Consider the following 18,673-nt stretch of genomic DNA (forward strand, 5'->3'; position numbering starts at 1 on the left):
GATAAAAAATCTCTGGTCAAAAAACCGGGCTGTATTAATGGCAGTACTTGTAGACAAGTCAATGAAACCGTCCATGCAATGTGCGGCAGCAGCGAAAAGGGCAAACAGAATGTTAGGAATGATTAAGAAGGGATCATGATCAGATCTGAAAAGGTTATCATGCCATTATACCGGGCCATGGTACACCCCCAACTGGAATACTGTGTCCAACACTGGTCACAATACATGAAAAAGGACATAGTACTACTCAAAAGAGTCCAGAGAAGAGCAACAAAAATGGTTAAGAGACTGGGGGAGTTGCCATACAATGAGAGGCTAGAGAAACTGGGCCTCTTCTCCCTTGAAAAGAGGAGACTGAGAGGGGACATGATCGAAACATTCAAGATACTGAAAGAATTGACTTAGTAGAGAAAGAGAGATTGTTCACCCTCTCCAAGGTGAAGAGAACGAGAGGGCACTCACTAAAGTTAGAAGGAAAAAGATTCCGTACAAACATAAGGAAGTTCTTCACCCAGAGAGTGGTAGAAATCTGGAATGCTCTTCCAGAGGCTGTTATAGGGGAAAGCACCCTTCAGGGATTCAAGAAAGGGTTAGATAAGTTCCTACTGGAACAGAACATACGCAGGTAAGGCTAGACTCAAATAGGGCATTGGTCTTTGACCTGGGGGCCGCCGCATGAGCGGATTTTTGGGCACGATGGACCACTGGTCTGACCTAGCAGCAGCAAATCTTATGTTCTTAAGATAATATTTCAAAGATAAACATAAAACACAATAAAGATACGTGTATATTGACTATATTTAGGAGGTGTGTAAATATTGTGTACTTAGCTGCTATAGTAAACCTAATATTAGAAGTGAATATATGTAGGACAATTGATTTGGTATAAACATATTGTAACCACACTGCAGCCCTAGACCGGGGATCAGCAGCGCCCTCTGTGGTTACCAGTGAAAGCACAATAGCGTGTGACCCAGGACAGAGTCACCCTGCAGGTTTTTCACAAATCCTAATTAATGATTCAGACACGGTGGGTTGAATGGCAAAAAGTGAAAACTTTTACTTATTCAAAATAAAAACAAGAATGGCATACAGTTCAAAATAAACCATCAATGTCCCAACAGGAAACAAAATAAAGTCAGAGGAAAACTCTGCTGGCCTTCAGGATTTGTACTTTCAAAACAAACAATTCACTCTGCATACTGCCTTTTCACAGAGCAGCTTTATTTCTCCACTTTCTTTTTCCCAAAATCTGCTCCTCAGCAGCACTCAGGTAAGTTCATAATTTCAAAGGTTCCCAGAGATATTCTTATTCATTCAAACTCTCTCTGGTCAAACACATACAAAAATCAGGCCTCCAGCCAAAAAATCTGTAACAGGGCTGGGTGAAGAGGAGTCCATTAAACTTGCCATCTAAAGCACACAGAAGCTTTCAAACTTCCCTCCCAGGTCTTGACAAGCTTCTCCCCGTGAACTCTTAGCTTCAAACAATAATTGCACAGTCCTGAAAAATCTTTGCCAGTGACTAGGAGCAGGAAAGAACCTAGCCACAAAAATAAGGAAAAAAACCCCCAAAACTCACAGTGTTTCAGCACAGGCTGAGTGAACGGTTATTCCCACATCCATGGGTTCCATGAGTTCACATACTTCTTCAGGAGGAAGCTCCATTTGTACCTCCATGGCAGCCTCCTCATCAGCTATTGGCAAATCCAATGACATTCCTGCTTCTTCAACCTCCATCGGGTCACAGCCATTACCTCTGCTTAAGCCAGGCAGATTCTCAGTTTCTTCCCTAAGCGGCCTGCCTGCTTGTTCCAAATTGCTGGCTTTTCTAGCAAAGGGACACGCCATGATCTGGCTGAGTCAGCAGGAAACCGATCTCCCTGGCTCCCCTGGTGGTGACCTGGATACATGTTTCTCTGAGGGTTCTCAGTTCTAGCTTTGCTCCCCCTGGGTCCTAGCTCTACTGGGTGCCTGCAGTTTGTGACCAGTGTTCCTAACCCTTGGTTCTAGATGGTTAGTAGGCTCCGGGAAATCCCCATAGTGACTGGGCCGAGCCCTGGGCATGCCCTTTCTTAGTTTCTTATCTCCTTTCTTCCCAGCATTCCCAGGGGCTCTGGCCGGCCCAGAGTCTGCTTGGTCACAATATGCATATAAGAAGGATGATTAATGTGCCGGTAACATAAGTAGGATGATTGATTATGGCATAATTATGCCAGTATTAATAGCTCTGTATTGTAACACCATTACAGAGGTCCCTTTAACTCTGTATAGAGCCCTTGTATAGAGCCCATGTATTGTAACACCTCGCAGAAGCTCTTTGTAGCTCTATGTTGCAACACCTTTACAAAAGCTCATGTATTGTAATACCTTTGCAGAAGCTCATGCAAGCCACTCTGAATTGACTCCTCAGTCATTAGTAGCGGTATTGAAGCTCACAATAAACAATAAACAATTCCGGACTCAGATGAGTAGTTGGTTGCATCATTAGATGAGTGTGAAATGGGGGTTCATTTGATGGATCGATAACATCAGTGAGCAGCATGAGTAATTGTGCTGTGCAATATCAGTGAGAAATTTGAGAGGTGTAGAGGCAGAAGGAAGCTGCTAATTGTCAGGATGGGAAATCAGCAGAATCTCTTCTGAGACCTGCTGTAGTTACTCCAGGGTTTATCTAAGTGGTGATGGGATCATTTTCTGGGGTTCACCTGAAGCAGTCTGCTTCAATAAATGTACTCCAAAAGCGTTCCTCACCCCATTTAATAAACTTTCATAATGAAAAAAGTTTCTAAGACTTGTAGAGGATAATGAAAATTTGAAGGGATCTTCAGTCAAGAGAATTTGAAAGCTTTTTCTTGGTTGGAAAAAAATGTGGTTATTAAATTGGAGCTTTAAAATGAAACGACTGGTAAGTTTGAAAACAGACTTCAAGATTGAAAGCAGAAAGTGGAGAATTGGTTAAATTTGAAGCAGAGATCAAACAGGTTAAAGACAAACTTCTTGGATCAACAGTTAGGCGCCATCGACTTGTGTTCTAGTCCTAGCAACTTGATTAATTACAGATCTAAAAAGAAATTGTTTTTGTGATAGCCCGGAAAGGTCCTCCAGCATCATCCCTATGGTTGTTTTCAACATGTCCAGTCATCTGATTGCAGGTCATCCTCTTCACCTGGTTCCTTCAATCTTCCCAAACATGATGTCCTTCTCCAATGATCTTTCTCTTTTGACAAGAGTGACCAAGACAGTTGTAAATCATTTGGGCTTTGAGTGACATTGCTGGTTTTATCTTTTCCAGAATTGATTTGTTAGTTCTTCTGGTGGTCCATGGCACACATAAAATCCTTCTCTAACTCAAATGAGTCAATCTTCTTTCTGTCTTGATTCTGTAGTGTCCAGCTTTCGCATCCGTAATTGAGCACTGAGAAAATGAGTTTGTGGTCATCTTATCTTTGTTTGGAGTGTTATTTCCTTGTCTTTGACTACTTTGTCAAGAGCCTTTGTTGAAGAGAATGAAATCCTTTTCAACGTCTATCACCTTCAAGCTCAAAATCTCATCATTTTCTCTGTTCATGATCTTCGTCTTGTTTATGTTCAGTTCTAATCCCATGTTATGACTTTCAGCTTTGACTTTTCAAAGTAGATACAGCATATCTTCTTTGCTGCTGGTGATGAGTGTTGTATCATCTGCATAGCACAGGTTGTTTATATTTTGACCACCGACTTTGAAACCAATGCTTTCTTCTTCCAAATTTGTTTTTCCGAAGATGGCTTCCCCATAAAGGTTGAACAGGTAATGTGACAAGATGCATTCTTGCCTGACACCATGTTTTATTGGAAACCAGTCAGTATTGCCATATTCTTTTCTCACTTTGGCTTCTTGATTTTCAACTGAGTTATGTGTTTGTGTTAGAGTTCTCCATAGTTTATCATGATCCACACTGTCAAAAGCTTTGTTTTAATCGATGAAACAAAAGTATAGGGGCTTTTGGTATTCTTTGCTCTTCTCTAATATAAATATATCATTGGCAATAATGTCTCTTATGCCTCATTCTTTTTTGAAACCAGTACTTCATAAATCTGAGAATTTGTAGAATACTTTAAAACATTGGAATATCTGGTTTTCTTATTATCCTAGCAGTCTAGTCCAGATACTTAGGTTTGTACTATCCTGCCAACAAGTAAAGACTGAGAACTACTGAGCTGTGATGTCATTACCTAAGTGCAACCCCATGGCCTGTCAGTATTTCGGAATCTTTAGCATGTGGTAGGCTTCTATGCAACCTAGGACTTTATTTCCTTTACCTTGGTTAGTCATGAAGCAGCCTAAGCAGTTTTCTGAAATCCCCCCCTCCCCCCCACCACCACCCGGGGGTTGAGATTTTCTTGTGCATTGGATCTTTTCCGTGGAGGAAAATCTTGAGTACCTGAACTTAATTGCTGCTCGACAGTTAGACTAGTAGTTCTCTGCGTCAATGCTTCTGTGGTCTTTACCCACTGTAGTTTAACTGAAAAAAGACTGCTCTGGAAAAGCTTTTGGTTTTGACTCAGTTGGTTTTCTGTATCAGACTAACCTCCCTGCAGTTTTGTTTGTGGGACAAGATGGTAGGCTATCACATCAGCAGGAAAATGCTGACTGCGTGAAAAGAAAGTTGCAGTTTCCTTTTCTCTCATTCTCCAAGATCCATCAAATAAGCAGTGCTCTGGCTCCTCTGCCTGAGGGCAGCTGGCAGTTAATGTGACTGAAATGGCAGCAGACCCAGTTTTGGTGAGAAGAACTGTTATGTTTGTAGCACCCACAGCAGTTACTTCTAGAGAAGAGCCTTCCCAGTTGTCTACTTCCTTGTTGGCAGCAATGGTTTTGGTCAGAAATCTTTGCCCTACTTTATTCTCGATTCTACATATGTTGCCTACAAAATAAGTGCCGACTAGTGCGACAGTAACTCCCCTTTTACAAAACTGAAGCATGGTTTTTAGTGCCGGCTGCAGTGGAAACAGCTCCGATGCTCATAGCATTCTTATGAGCTTCGGAGCTGTTAGCATCGTAGCCAGTTCTAAAAACTGCGCTATAGTTTTGTAAAAGTATATGTGTGTGTGTGTTGGGGGGGGGGGGGTAAATGCAATTATATAAAAGTTATGCATACCTTATAGAATCATGCTTAATGCTACCTAAGCGCCACTTATGCATCCTAACTTTTAGGCACACCCATTTTTTTGGCCTAAATGCCTGTGTCTAAGTTGAGCGCACATTGGCGCATAAGTCAAAGCCTTGCACATAACTTAAAAAAAGCTCCTACAATCTGTCCCTAGCTATGCCCACTTTTAGATACGCATTATGGACAGGATGCATAACACTTTGTGCTATGTGCCTACCAGGTTGTGCGCATGAGTGCATGATGTGCCTACCAGGGTGTGCAATTATGAGTTAATTTGCAATTATTGGTGATTAAGCCTATTAATTAATTAAGTTGTGCATGTACAGCTACACGCACTGATGTATGCGCATACTATTAGGTGTCATATACAGAACTTGAGGTATAGACCCCTTTGTATAGGTACAGATTTACCTTCTACTTGTTTTGCCGTATCCAATATCCCCACTTCTTACTAAGGAGTGACCTGGTGTGTGCAAATTTAATTTGGGCAAACAATAAGTTCTAAAAACCAACATTTTTTTGATCTCAACATTAGCAATTCATTTCTGTTGTGGCAGGGACGCCTAGCTGGACCATCATGAACCAGCGTAGGTCCTTGTCCGACTGAACAATTCCACATGTGACCTTAGTTCCTATAATTTTCAATGCCTCCCATGTGCACTGCTGGACACTCTTTAAGGTTTAAATGAAAAAAATATTACATAAAAACAATCTTTCTGAGAAAAAAGCTCTCCTTTATTCAAGCTGCACTTTAGCCAATAAGGGCCGGATTCTGCAACCGGCGCCCAAGTCACCGAACGCTTGTCAATCAGTCCAGGGCACTGGTTACAGAATCGCTCCAAGATAGGCGGCTGAAATGTAGGCTCAGAAAACCCAGGAAGACAGCAGCAGTCAATCGCGGCAGGTGGATTCACCCTCCCCCATCAGCTGGGCGCCGATTACAGATTTGCGGCTTTAGGGAGTCCCTGCCGTTCAGCTGAGAGCGGTCACAGCAAAGAACCCCCATATCCAACCTCAAATCAGCCAGCAGGAGAGATGCCCATTCCCTTCTGCTGCCCCCCCCCAGCTAATATCCCCTCCTTGCTTCTAATGGCATTGAACATCAAACATAAGTACAAGGACACATGTGCTCAACAATAGAAAGAACAAAGGACACTAGCAAGAACTGAACGAAGGATAATCACCAGCATTCATGCACTACAGGACAACCTGGATATAGAATTAATCGAAGACATAGAGGATATCACCTTGCATGGGGACACGGTATTGTTAGGTGATTTCAATATGCCTGACATGGATTGGAACTCACTTTCCTCTGCAACCGGCAGCAGCAGAAGGCTATTAACCTCTATAAAGGAAGCAAGACTCAGGCAAATGGTATTAGAGCCAACTAGGGATCAGGCAATACTGGACCTGATACTTACCAATGGAGATAGTGTCACAGAAGTCTCGGTAGGTGACACGGCCTCCAATGACCACAACATGGTGTGGTTCAACCTCAGGAAAGGTTTCACCAAATCAAACACTTTAACCAAGGTCCTCAACTTCAAGGACACAAACTTCGAAGGCATGGGAGATTTCATCCAACAGGCACTGCAGAACCAAGCGGAAACAGATAATGTAGAGGAAATGTGGTCAACTCTGAAAGCTACCATACAAGAAACAACCAACCGCTATATAAAATCAGTAAGTAAACGGTGAAGAAACAATAAACCACAGTGGTTCTCTGCAGAGATCTCAGACCTCATAAAAAAGAAGAAAAGAGTGTTCATTTCCTACAAACAATCAGGGAGACAGAAATCTAGGGAAGACTATCTGGCCAAGTCAAAAGCCGTCAAAACAGCAGTCAGAGAGGCCAAATTCTGAATGGAGGAGAATCTAGCGAAGAACATCAAGAAGAGTGATAAATCCTTCTTCAGGTATATTAGTGATAGAAAAAGAAACACAGATGGGATAGTACGCCTTAGGAAACCCGACAGGAACTATGTAGAATTGGACTCTGATAAAGCTAGACTTTTAAATGAATACTTCTGCTCAGTTTTCACTTGCGAGGCACGGGGATCCGGCCCTCAACTGCAGACAAGGGAAAGCTCGGTAGACCCGTTTCGAAATTTTGAGTTTACGCCCAGCAGTGTCTACAGTGAGTTATCAAAACTCAAGGTTAACAAAGCTATGGGACCAGACAAACTACACCCCAGGGTGCTCAGGGAGTTAAGTGACGTCTTGGCGGAACTGTTATCCACGCTCTTCAATCTTTCCCTGAGCACAGGAAGAATCCCATTGGACTGGAAAATGGCTAACGTCATTCCACTGCACAAGAAAGGATGCAGGAAGGAGGCTGCGAACTACAGACCGGTGAGTCTCACATCGATAGTGAGCAAACTAATGGAAACTCTAATCAAACACCAATTGGATATGATCCTGAGGAGAATGTACGGGATCCCCATTAACATGGGTTTACTAAGGGTAGGTCCTGCCAATCCAATCTGATCAGCTTCTTTGACTGGGTAACAAGAAAGCTGGATATTAGGGAGTCCCTAGACATCGTGTACTTGGACTTCAGCAAAGCATTTGATAGCATCCCACACCACAGGTTATTGAACAAACTGAGTTCGCTGGGATTAGGAGACACATTAACTGCATGGGTTAAGGATTGGCTTAGTGGCAGACTTCAGAGGGTGGTGGTAAACGGCACACCCTCCGAAACGACTGAGGTGATCAATGGGGTGCCGCAGGGCTCGGTCCTGGGCCCGATCCTATTCAACATCTTTGTAAGGGACTTGGCCAAGGGACTTCGTGGTAAAATTACATTATTCGCCGATGATGCTAAACTATGCAATATAGTAGACAAGAGCACAACAAACAAAAGCACAGTGCCTAACAAAAACTCAATGCCCGACAATATGACACATGACCTACTCCTCCTGGAGCATTGGTCCAGGACATGGCAACTAAGTTTCAATGCCAAAAAATGCAAGGTCATGCACCTTGGCAGCAGAAACCCATGCAGGACTTACACCCTTAATGATGAGGCCCTAGCAAGGACTATAGCAGAACGAGACTTGGGGGTGGTCATTAGTGAAGACATGAAGACGGCCAACCAAGTGGAGAAAGCTTCGTCCAAGGCTAGACAAATCATCGGTTGTCCGAAGAAGTTTCCTCAGCCTTAAGCCCGAGGCCATAATGCCGTTGTACAGATCCATGGTGAGACCCCATCTGGAATACTGTGTACAAATCTGGAGGCCACATTTCCACAAAGATGTGCTGAGAGTTGAGTAAGTTCAATGAATGGCCACTCGGATGGTCTCGGGTCTCAGGGATCTACTGTATGAGGAACGGCTGGACAAATTGCAGCTATACTCACTCGAGGAACGCAGAGAGAGGGGAGACATAATCGAGACGTTCAAATATGTCACAGGCCGTATTGAGGTCCCGCGGCAACAAGAGGGCCTCCACTGAAACTCAGGGGTGGGAAATTTCATGGTGACACCAGAAAGTACTTTTTCACCGAAAGGGTGGGTGATCGCTGGAATAACCTTCCACTACAGGTAATTGGGGCCAGCAGCGTGCCAGACTTTAAGACAAAATGGGATTGGCACATGGGATCTCTTCATAGAGGAAGGTAGGGGGTGGGTCATTAGTGTGGGCAGACTGGATGGGCCATGGCCCTTTTCTGCCGTCAGCTTCTATGTTTCTATGTTACAGATGCACACTTCTAGAGCCTTCCACCTACAATAAAGGGGAAAAAATAAAGACATATACAGATATATCAGGTGCCCTCTATGGAACGGTCCAAAGTGCTACATAGGAAATCCTGAGCCGTGTCCACAGAGTCAAAAGTTTTCCATAAGTTTTGGTGTACTTTAAGCAACGCGAGATAGAGAAGCATAAATCAAAATTTAGAGTCTAACAGAGATGTGCAGATGGGTGAGAATGTTCAGCATCTGTATAAAAATGAGGTTGAATAGTCTTGGAAGATCTTAATAGGCACGGTTTCATAACTGTTGTAGGTGCTCTATACACTCTCATAAAGTCTACTTTATGTATGTAGTTAAAGATCTTAGCAATAACCATGTGAAATCTGACTGAGCCTTCCTGCCTGCGGCCGAGATAGTGGGCCCTCTCAATTTGAAACAATTCTGGGTGATCCTTTATGGGCAACTCCGACATCAACCAATGCTCCAATACTCAAGAAATTTATGGTCAGGCACCATTTCAGGAAAACCAACAGAGTGCAGATTGTTGTGTCTCAACCTGTTCTCTAGGTCATCCAGTTTATCTGCGCACAAGGCGAGATGGGCCAGAGTATCTGTGTGCTGTTTCTCTGCCAAAGTCGCCAAGTCCTCCAAGGTCCTCCGGAGCCATAAGCTGCGAAGATTTGATTATAAAAGTCTCCAATGTGCTAAGTTGCCCGGAAAGCTTATCCAATCTTGGTTCCAAAGCCTGAACCACAGCGCTGGTGAGTTGAGCAATGTGCACCATAGCCAAGGGCAGCGTGGATTGTACAGCCTCCTCCGAGATAGGGTCTTCATGTGGCCTCACCTTCTCCCTATCTTTTTTCTGTTTTGAAGCCATCCCAGCTGCTGATTTTGTAACAAATCTGTCCATAAAGTTGTACCCGATGCCGCCGATGGGTGAATTATGTTAAAAAATTCAATGGATGGGGCAGGGAGCTCTGGAGCCAGACAGAAAGCAACCTGCTTCACTCATTTCATAATTGTGATCACCATCATACCCTAATTTTAAATCCTGCAGTGCATTACATAACTTCTACATCCAAAAAACCCAGATACAAGTGAAAGAAAATTGACAGGTGAATCATATATGATAACTGCAGGCATTAAACCAGGTGAAAAAAGAATTGAAATCCAAAATTCCACCTTTCCAAAGCAAAAACACATCATCAATGATCCTGTTTCATGGCTAAATGAGCTAAATTGACATGAAAATCAGTGGGGACATGATGAGATATTGCATGGGAGTCCAAAATCTTGCTGATAACCTCCAAAGCCTTTTTTGATAGGGGTGGTCAGCAACTTTAGTTTGCTTTCAATACCCTTATTTGGGTACCCCTGTTTTACCCAGATTACTTGTAGGGACACACAAAGTATTTCTTATTGTTTGGTGGGACCAACTTCATAGCTGAACCCCATCGCAGATACACACCAGACTTTTTCCCTGGAGAAGCAGAGACTTAGAGGGGACATGATAGAAACTTATAAGATCATGAAGGGGATAGAGAATGTAGAGAGGGACAGATTCTTCAGACTAGTGGGGGCAACAAAAACAAGAGGGCATTCAAAAAAACTGAAAGGTGACAGATTCAGAACAAATGCTAGGAAGTTCTTCTTCACTCAAAGGATGGTGGATACCTGGAATGTGCTTCCAGAGGAGGTGGTAGGACAGAGTATGATATTGGGTTTAAAAAAAAGGATTAGATGATTTCCTGAAGGAAAAGGGGATTGAAGGGTATAGTTAAATGTTTACTATACAGGATATTATTAGGGAATGATTAGGGAATAAAATGTTTTAGGTAAAAAGATCACTTACAGGTCATGGACCTGGGGGGGCCGCCACGGGAGCGGACTGCTGGGCGTGATGGACCCATGGTCTGACTCAGCAGAGACGATGCTTATGTTCTTATGTTCCAAATGAAGGTAGAAGACTCCAGAGATGTAGATATAGTAACATAGTAACATAGTAGATGATGGCAGATAAAGACCCGAATAATCCATCTAGTCTACCCAACCTGATTCAATATAAAAATTTGTTGGGGTTTTTTTTTTCTTCTCCTTAGCTATTTATGGGCAAGAATCTAAAGTTCTGCCCGGTACTATTCTTAGGTTCCAACTATTGAAGTCTCCGTCAAAGCTCACTCCAGTCCATCTATACCCTCCTAGCCATTGAAGCCCGCCCCAGCCCATCCTCCCCCAAACGGCCATATAATAATAATAATAATTTATTTATATGCTGCCATACCGGGGAGGTCCTAAGCGGTTCACAGCACAGAAAACAATACATACAATTCCATAAAAAGTATCCTGGTAAAATACGAGACAATACAAACATTTCAATAATGCGTCAGAGTAAAAAATAGACCATATGGATAAAAATGTGAAGGGATAAAATAAACATAATTAAGAATAAAGACAGAAGCGTTAAGATACCAACTTATTAAATAATTGAGTCTTTAGCAATTTCCTAAAATCTAAATAAGAAGCTTCTAGCATCATTTTACCGAGCCATGTATTCAATTTGACAGCCTGAAAAGAAAAGGTTCTATCAAGAAACTTCTTATAGTGACAGGATTTTAACAGAAGGACATGTAAATAGCTGCACTCTCCGTGTGTTTTTATTAGAATGACTCCAAGAAAAATGAGAAAGTAAGTAACCTGATAACAGACCAAAAGCTACTTTAGAAGTATTTTGACAAAACCTCTTTTCGTGTATTGGTGCAGTCTTCCATCTTAAGTATTCTTGACTACTGTAATATTGTAATATTGTAATATGGAAGACTGCACCAATACACGAAAAGAGGTTTTGTCAAAATACTTCTTAATGGTACGAAGCTTCCAGAGCATCGAAAAACATTTCTTAGTCAATAAATTGGTATGTTTTTCCAAAGTAAGGTGTTTATCCAATGTTACCCCCATTATTTTTATGGATTGTTCTATGTTATAATCCAACCCATTCACATGTATTATTGTTTCTTCGAGCTTGTCGTTAGGTGTTGCCAGAAAAAATTTAGTTTTTGCATTATTTAATTTCAATTTAAAAGCCGTCATCCAAAGCTCAATCTGATTTATAGTGGTTGCAAGGCGATACAGACTAGTAAGTGGGATGATCATAGTAATATCGTCTGCATAGATGTAGAACTTGAGCTTTAAGCTTTGCAGAAAATTTCCCAGAAAATTTCCCAGCGAAGCTAGATAAATGTTGAACTAAGTAGGGGAAAGAGGGGCACTCTGGGGTACCCCACAAGAGATTTCCAACAAAATGAGAAGATGTCATCCTGAAACGATCTTTTACCCAGGAAACCATGAAATCAATTCAAGACGTTTCCCGAGATTCCAATGGATTCTAGACAATCCAAAAGAATAGTGTGATCCACCAGATCAAATGTACTGCTCAAATCGAGCTGCAGGATCAGAGCACTTATACCCTGACTAAAAAGTGAGTGTAGGTAATCTAACAACGAGGCCATGACAGTTTCGGTACTAAAACCTTACCGAAAACCAGATTGATTATCATGCAAGATATTGAACTTGTTCAAATATTTAACCAGTTCAATATTAACCGCACCCTCTAATAACTTGATAGCCAAGGGAATCGTAGCTATGGGTCTGAAATTAGATCCAATACTAGAGGATTCTTTGATGGTTTTTCTAATTGGTGTGATCACAATTTGACCAAGGTCTTCAGGGAACATCCCATTGGATAGTAAAAAAATTGATCCAAAGCAGCAATTTGGCCTTAAAATTAACTGAGCAACTTTCTTAACATTAGGTGGGCAACTGTCCAATCTACAATATGCTTTTACATATCTATTGTAGAATTTACTAAAGGTTTGCCAATCTATATCTGTAAATTTATTCCAACATAAATCTACTCTAGAAACATCAAAATCTTGGAGGATAGGAAAACACCAGTGGTGAAAGACAGGAGTAGCTAAGGTGGCCCTTAATTTTGTATTTTAGACACAGACCATCTAAGTCTGCCCAGACCTGGCCTTAGTTCTTCAATATTTACTATTTTTTTCTGATTCTAGATCCTCTGTGTTCATCCCACCCTTTTTTGAACTCCGTCACCATTTTCCTCTCCACCACCTCTCTCAGGAGCGCATTCCAGGCATCCACCACCCTCTCTGTAAAGAAGAATTTCCTTACATTGCTCTTGAGTCTCCCATCCCTCAACCTCAAATTATGTCCTCTGGTTTTACATTTTCCTTTCTCTGGAAAAGATTTTGTTCTACGTTAATACCTTTCAAGTATTTGAACATCTGAATCATATTTCCCCTGTCCCTCCTTTCCTCTAAGGCAGAGGTAGGCAATTCCGGTCCTCGAGAGCCGCAGCCAGGTCAGGTTTTCAGGATATCCACAATGAATATGCATGAGATAGACTTGCATCTCAAGGAGGCAGTGCATGCATATCCATCTCATACATATTCATTGTGGATATCCTGAAAACCTGACCTGGCTGCGGCTCTCGAGGACCGGAATTGCCTACACCTGCTCTAAGGGCTTCCAGTCTCTCCTCATACGTCTTTTGGTGCAAACCTCCCATCATTTTCATCGCCCTCCTCTGGACCGCTTTGAGCCATTTTGTGTCCTTTGCCAGATACGGTCTCCAAAACTGAACACAATACTCTGAGCGGGCCCTCACCAACGACCTGTACAGGGGCATCAATACCTTCGTTCTACTGGTTACGCCTCTCTTTATAAAGCCCAGCATCCTTCTTGCAGCAGCCACCGCCTTGTCGCATTGTTTTTTCGCCTTTAGATCTTCGGACACTATCACCTCAAGGTCCCTCTCCCCATTCGTGCATATCAGCCTCTCCCCTCCCAACATATACGGCTCTTTCCGATTATTAATCCCCAAATGCATTAATCTGCATTTCTTTGCAATTAATTTTAGTCCCAGATTTTAGACCATTTCTCTAACTTTTGTAGATCCTTTTTTATGTTTTCCATTCCCTCCTCGGTGTCTTACTCTGTTACAAATCTTGGTATCATCCACAAAAAGGCACACTTTTCCTTCTAACCCTTCAGCAATGTCACTCACAAACTTATTGAACAGGATCGGCCCCAGCACCGAACCCTGAGGGACTCCACTACTCACCTTTCCTTCCTCCGAGCGACTTCCATTAACCACCACCCTCTGGCGTCTGTCCATCAACCAGTTTCTAATCCAGTACTTCACTTTGGGTCCTAACTTCAGCCCTTCAAGTTTGTTCAAGAACCTCCTATGAGGAATCGTGTCAAAGGCTTTGCTGAAATCTAATTAAATTATATCTAGCATATGTCCTCAATCCAGTTCTCTGGTCACCCAATCAAAAAATTCAATCAGGTTCATTTGGCACAATTTACCTTTAGTATATCCATGTTGCCTTGGATCCTGTAACCCATTAGATTCTAGGAAGTTCACTATCCTTTCTTTCAGGAACACTTTCATTATTTTTCCAACAACCGAAGTGAGGCTTACCAGTCTGTAGTTTCCCACTTCATCCCTGTGACCACTTTTGTGAATAGAGACCACATCCGCTCTTCTCCAGTCCCCATGAACCACTCCCATCTCCAGAGATTTGTTGAACAAATCTTTAATAGAACCCACCAGAACCTCTTTGAGCTCCCTCAGTATCCTGGGATGGATCCTGCCCGATCCCATCGCTTTGTCCAACCTTCAGATTATCAAGTTGTTCATAAATACTTTCCTCCATGAACGGCACAGAATCTACTCCATTTTCCTGTGTACCTTTGCCAGACAATCTAAATCCTTCTCCTTGATTTTCTTCCGTGAACACAGAGCAGAAGTATTTGTTTAGCATGTTTGCTTTTTCCTCATCACTCTCCACATATCGGTTCCTAGCATCTTTTAGTTTAGCAATTCCATTTTTCATCTTCCTCCTTTCACTGATATATCTGAAAAAAATTTTGTCTCCCATTTTTACATTTTTAGCCATTTGCTTTTCCACCTGTGCTTTCGCCAGACGTATCTCCCTCTTGGCTTCTTTCAGTTTCACCCGGTAGTCCTTTCTGTACTCTTCTTTTTGTTTTTTTTAATATTTCAGGAATGCCAACTCTTTTGCCTTTATTTTCTCCGCCACTAGTTTAGAGAACCACGTCGGTTTCCTTTTTCTCTTGTTTTTATTTATTTTCTTCACATAAAGTTCCGTAGCCATTTTTATTGCACCTATCAACTTAGACCACTGTATTACCACTTCTCTTATGTCCTCCCATCCTAACAGCTCTTTCTACAGGTACACTCCCATTTTATTAAAGTCTGTATGTTTGAAATCTAGGATTTTTAGTATTGTGCGGCTGCCCTCCACTTTAGCCATTATATCAAACCAAACCGTTTGATGATCGCTACTTCCAAAGTGATCACCCAATCGTACATTAGATATACTTTCTCCATTTGTGAGGACCAGATCCAATATCACTTTTTCTTTTATGGGTTCCGTCACCATTTGTCTGAGCAGAGCCTCTTGAAAGGAATCCACAATCTCCCTACTTCTTTCCGATTCTGCAGACGGAACTTTCCAGTCCACAATCTCCCATCAGCAGCACCACCTCTTTCTTTCCAAACTTTTGGATATCCACAATCAGATCTTTATTAATTTGCTGGGATTGAGTAGGAGGTCTGTAGGCTACACCCACGTAGGTAGAGGTTCCATCTTCTCTTTTCAGAGCAATCCATATCTCTACTTAAAGGGACCATCAGTCCTGGGACCATCCCTTTTTAACATATTCATAAGGGACTTGACCCGAGGGCTTCAGGGAAAAGTAGCACTGTTTGCCGATGACGCCAAACTGTGTAATATAGTAGGTGAAAGCGATCTCACGGATGGTATGGCGCACGATCTGATCAAGTTGGAAAACTGGTCCTCAACATGGCAGCTGGGCTTCAACGCAAAGAAGTGTAAGGTGATGCATCTTGGCAGCAGAAATCCATGCAGAACATACACCTTGAATGGAGAAACACTAGTTACGACCTCAGAAGAACGGGACTTGGGAGTAATCATCAGTGCAGACATGAAGGCTGCCAAACAAGTAGAGAAGGCCTCATCCAAGGCAAGGCGAATGATGGGATGTATCAATAGAAGCTTCGTCAGCCGTAAACCTGAAGTCATAATGCCACTGTACAGAGCCATGGTGAGACCTCATCTGGAGTACTGTGTGCAATTATGGAGGCCACATTACCGTAAAGATGTACTTCGAGCTGAGTCAGTCCAGCGAATGGTCTCCGGACTAAAGGGTCTCTCATACGAGGAAAGACTGGGCAAATTGCAGCTCTACTCTCTAGAGGAGCGCAGGGAGAGGGGTGACATGATTGAGACATTTAAGTACGTCACAGGTCGCGTCGAGGTGGAAAACGACATATTCTTTCCTAAGGGACCTTCAGTCACAAGGGGGCACCCGCTCAAACTCAGAGGAGGGAGATTTGGTGGTGACACCAGGAAGTATTTCTTTACAGAAAGGGTGGTGGATCACTGGAACAAACTACCGGTGCAGGTGATCAAGGCCACTAGCGTGCTCGACTTTAAGAATAAATGGGACATCCACGTGGGATCTCTACGTGGGTCAAGCAGCACTCTGACTTAATGGGGTGGGACAGTAGAGTGGGCAGACTTGATGGGCTATAGCCCTTTTCTGCCGTCATCTTTCTATGTTTTTTTATGTTCTATGTTTCTATATCGCTTCTTCCTCTCCCCAGGTCCCTTGTATTTCAGACACTTGGATATCAATCTTTACATAGAGAGCTACTCCTCCATCTTTTTGGCCTTCTCTGTCCTTGCTAAAAAGATTATATCCCGGTATGTTTGCATCCCATCCATGGGATTCACTGAACCACATCTCTGTGATAACAACAATATCCAGGTCTCCCTCTAATATCAGTTGCAGATCATGAACTTTATTGCTTAGACTGCGAGCATTTGTGGTCATCACTTTCCAGATATTTTTCAACTTTACTCTTCACAATATTCAGAAGGGCACATTCCTTGAACAAGTTTCCAGTTGAATGGATAACATATACAAATCCCATTTTGTATAATTTTCCAGATGATAAATAGGACTTCAGAGTTAGCAAGCATACATTAGCACTGGGGTGTGTGGAAAAGACAGAGGAAAGGCAAGCTATTTTGCTAGGGTAGGAGGCGATATATGAATCTCCCCTTGGTGATGTCTTTGCAAATAGGAACTGAACCAGACTCTCCTGAAAATATAGAACCGGTTTGCAACTGCTTTGTAATGGAAATGTAACTAAAGGATCCTTGTGATGTGTGTAATGGAAATGTTACCGTAGGACCCTATGTGCTTAATTTTGCAGTGAATCATCCTTGAGTCCAGCTGCATTCAAGAGTAGATGTGATCGTATAAGTAACCTTGCACGTCCAAAGTCAGTGAATTCATACCGTCATGATAACAAAGAGGTAAACTGCATTTATAAGCATGTAGCTAATGCATCTGTGGGAACACAGGCACTGGTGTTAAGGGCTCTTTACCACAAAGCAGAGAAGTTCTCAACCCAATCTTCAGAACACATCTAGCCAGTCAGGTGTTCAGGATATCCACAAAGAATATTATAAGAAAGATTTACAAGCACTGCTACCATGCTATGTAAATTTATCTCTTGCATATTTATTATGGGATCCTAAAACCCTGACAGGCTAAGGGTGTCCTAAACGTAGAGGCCGAATTAATTTTGATTTCAACTTAGGTGCTGAAACAAAGCCAGAGTCTGCATATAGCCTTGTTTTGGTTTTGGTCAAAAATACTGGTGTATTTTCAGCTGAAACTTTTATATCCAGCGGATATCCTCTGCCGCTGTGCCTCCTGGGCCCACCCACAGGTTACCACTACTGTTGCTCCTGAGCCTACATTACTACCTTGGTGGTCTAGTGGCAAGTTGGGGCAGGAGCGCTCCTCCAATCACTCCTGCTCATCCTTTTCCACACTCGCTCTTAGCCATGCTGGCTTCAATCTGAAAATGGCTGCTGCGACCTCCAATGGTAATCTCATGAGACTGCCACTGGAAGTTGCAGCAGCCATTTTGAATGCAGGCAAAAAATGAGCAAGAGTGATTGGGAGGTTGCTTCTGCCCTGACTTATCACTAGACCATCAGAGCAGAAAGGTAGGCCTGGGGGCAGCAGTGGTCTATAAGTGGGCCTGATGGGGGCTTCTTATGTTCAGAGGGAGGGAGGAAGGAAGTGGGAGCAGGAGTTGTGGTTGGGAGAGGAGGCAGCAGTAGTGGCAGAGGATGAGAGGGAGTGGGAGTTGTTCCCAATCAGGGGACTTGACCAGTTTCAGTTTCAGCAAAAAACGATTGGCGAATTTTGGCCACGATTTAGCTTTGACTGAAACCAAAAAACAGTTTTGGTCTCCCTCTACCCAAGAACTGGGTTGAGAATCCTTGCCTTAGGAGGATTGAATAATATTTAAGGTTTTTCAGTGAGAACAGTATTTCCACAAATTAAAAGATTCCATCATGTAAAATCAAACCAAACCATACAATGGTTATATAAATATAAAAAGGAAGGAGAAAGTCTCAGAATTCCATGGGAGATATAATAGTTGAATCTCCAGCTTGGAAAGGATAGATCACTTCCTATGCTAAAAAAACCACAACCCTCCACACTTCACTATAGGTAGCTTATCTCATAGCTTTTAACATGTGATTTAGAGTCTAATAGCAGTGGTCCAAGTGACGGTGGCCAGCAACATATCGCTTTAAACTCATAGCTTCTTCAGGGACAAGAACCAATAACTGCAAAGAAAAACTTCAAAATTAGGCTCAAAAA

General features: G+C 42.5%; 1 protein-coding gene across 3 annotated transcripts in view; it reads left to right on the forward strand.

The window, feature by feature from the left end:
• THEGL (theg spermatid protein like) overlaps window positions 1–18,673 on the forward strand; it is a 105,756-nt gene that overhangs the window by 37,893 nt on the left and 49,190 nt on the right. For all 3 annotated transcript variants that reach the window (XR_004539412.1, XR_004539408.1, XM_033944125.1), the window contains exon 3: window positions 17,202–17,304. Coding sequence is in view for 1 of the 3 variants with exons in the window: in XM_033944125.1 (XP_033800016.1) it covers window positions 17,202–17,304 (103 nt within the window). In the remaining 2 variants the exon portion in view is untranslated. The remainder of the gene's footprint in view (window positions 1–17,201; window positions 17,305–18,673) is intronic.

Source organism: Geotrypetes seraphini, chromosome 1, assembly GCF_902459505.1.
Source record: "Geotrypetes seraphini chromosome 1, aGeoSer1.1, whole genome shotgun sequence".
NCBI lineage: Eukaryota > Metazoa > Chordata > Amphibia > Gymnophiona > Dermophiidae > Geotrypetes > Geotrypetes seraphini.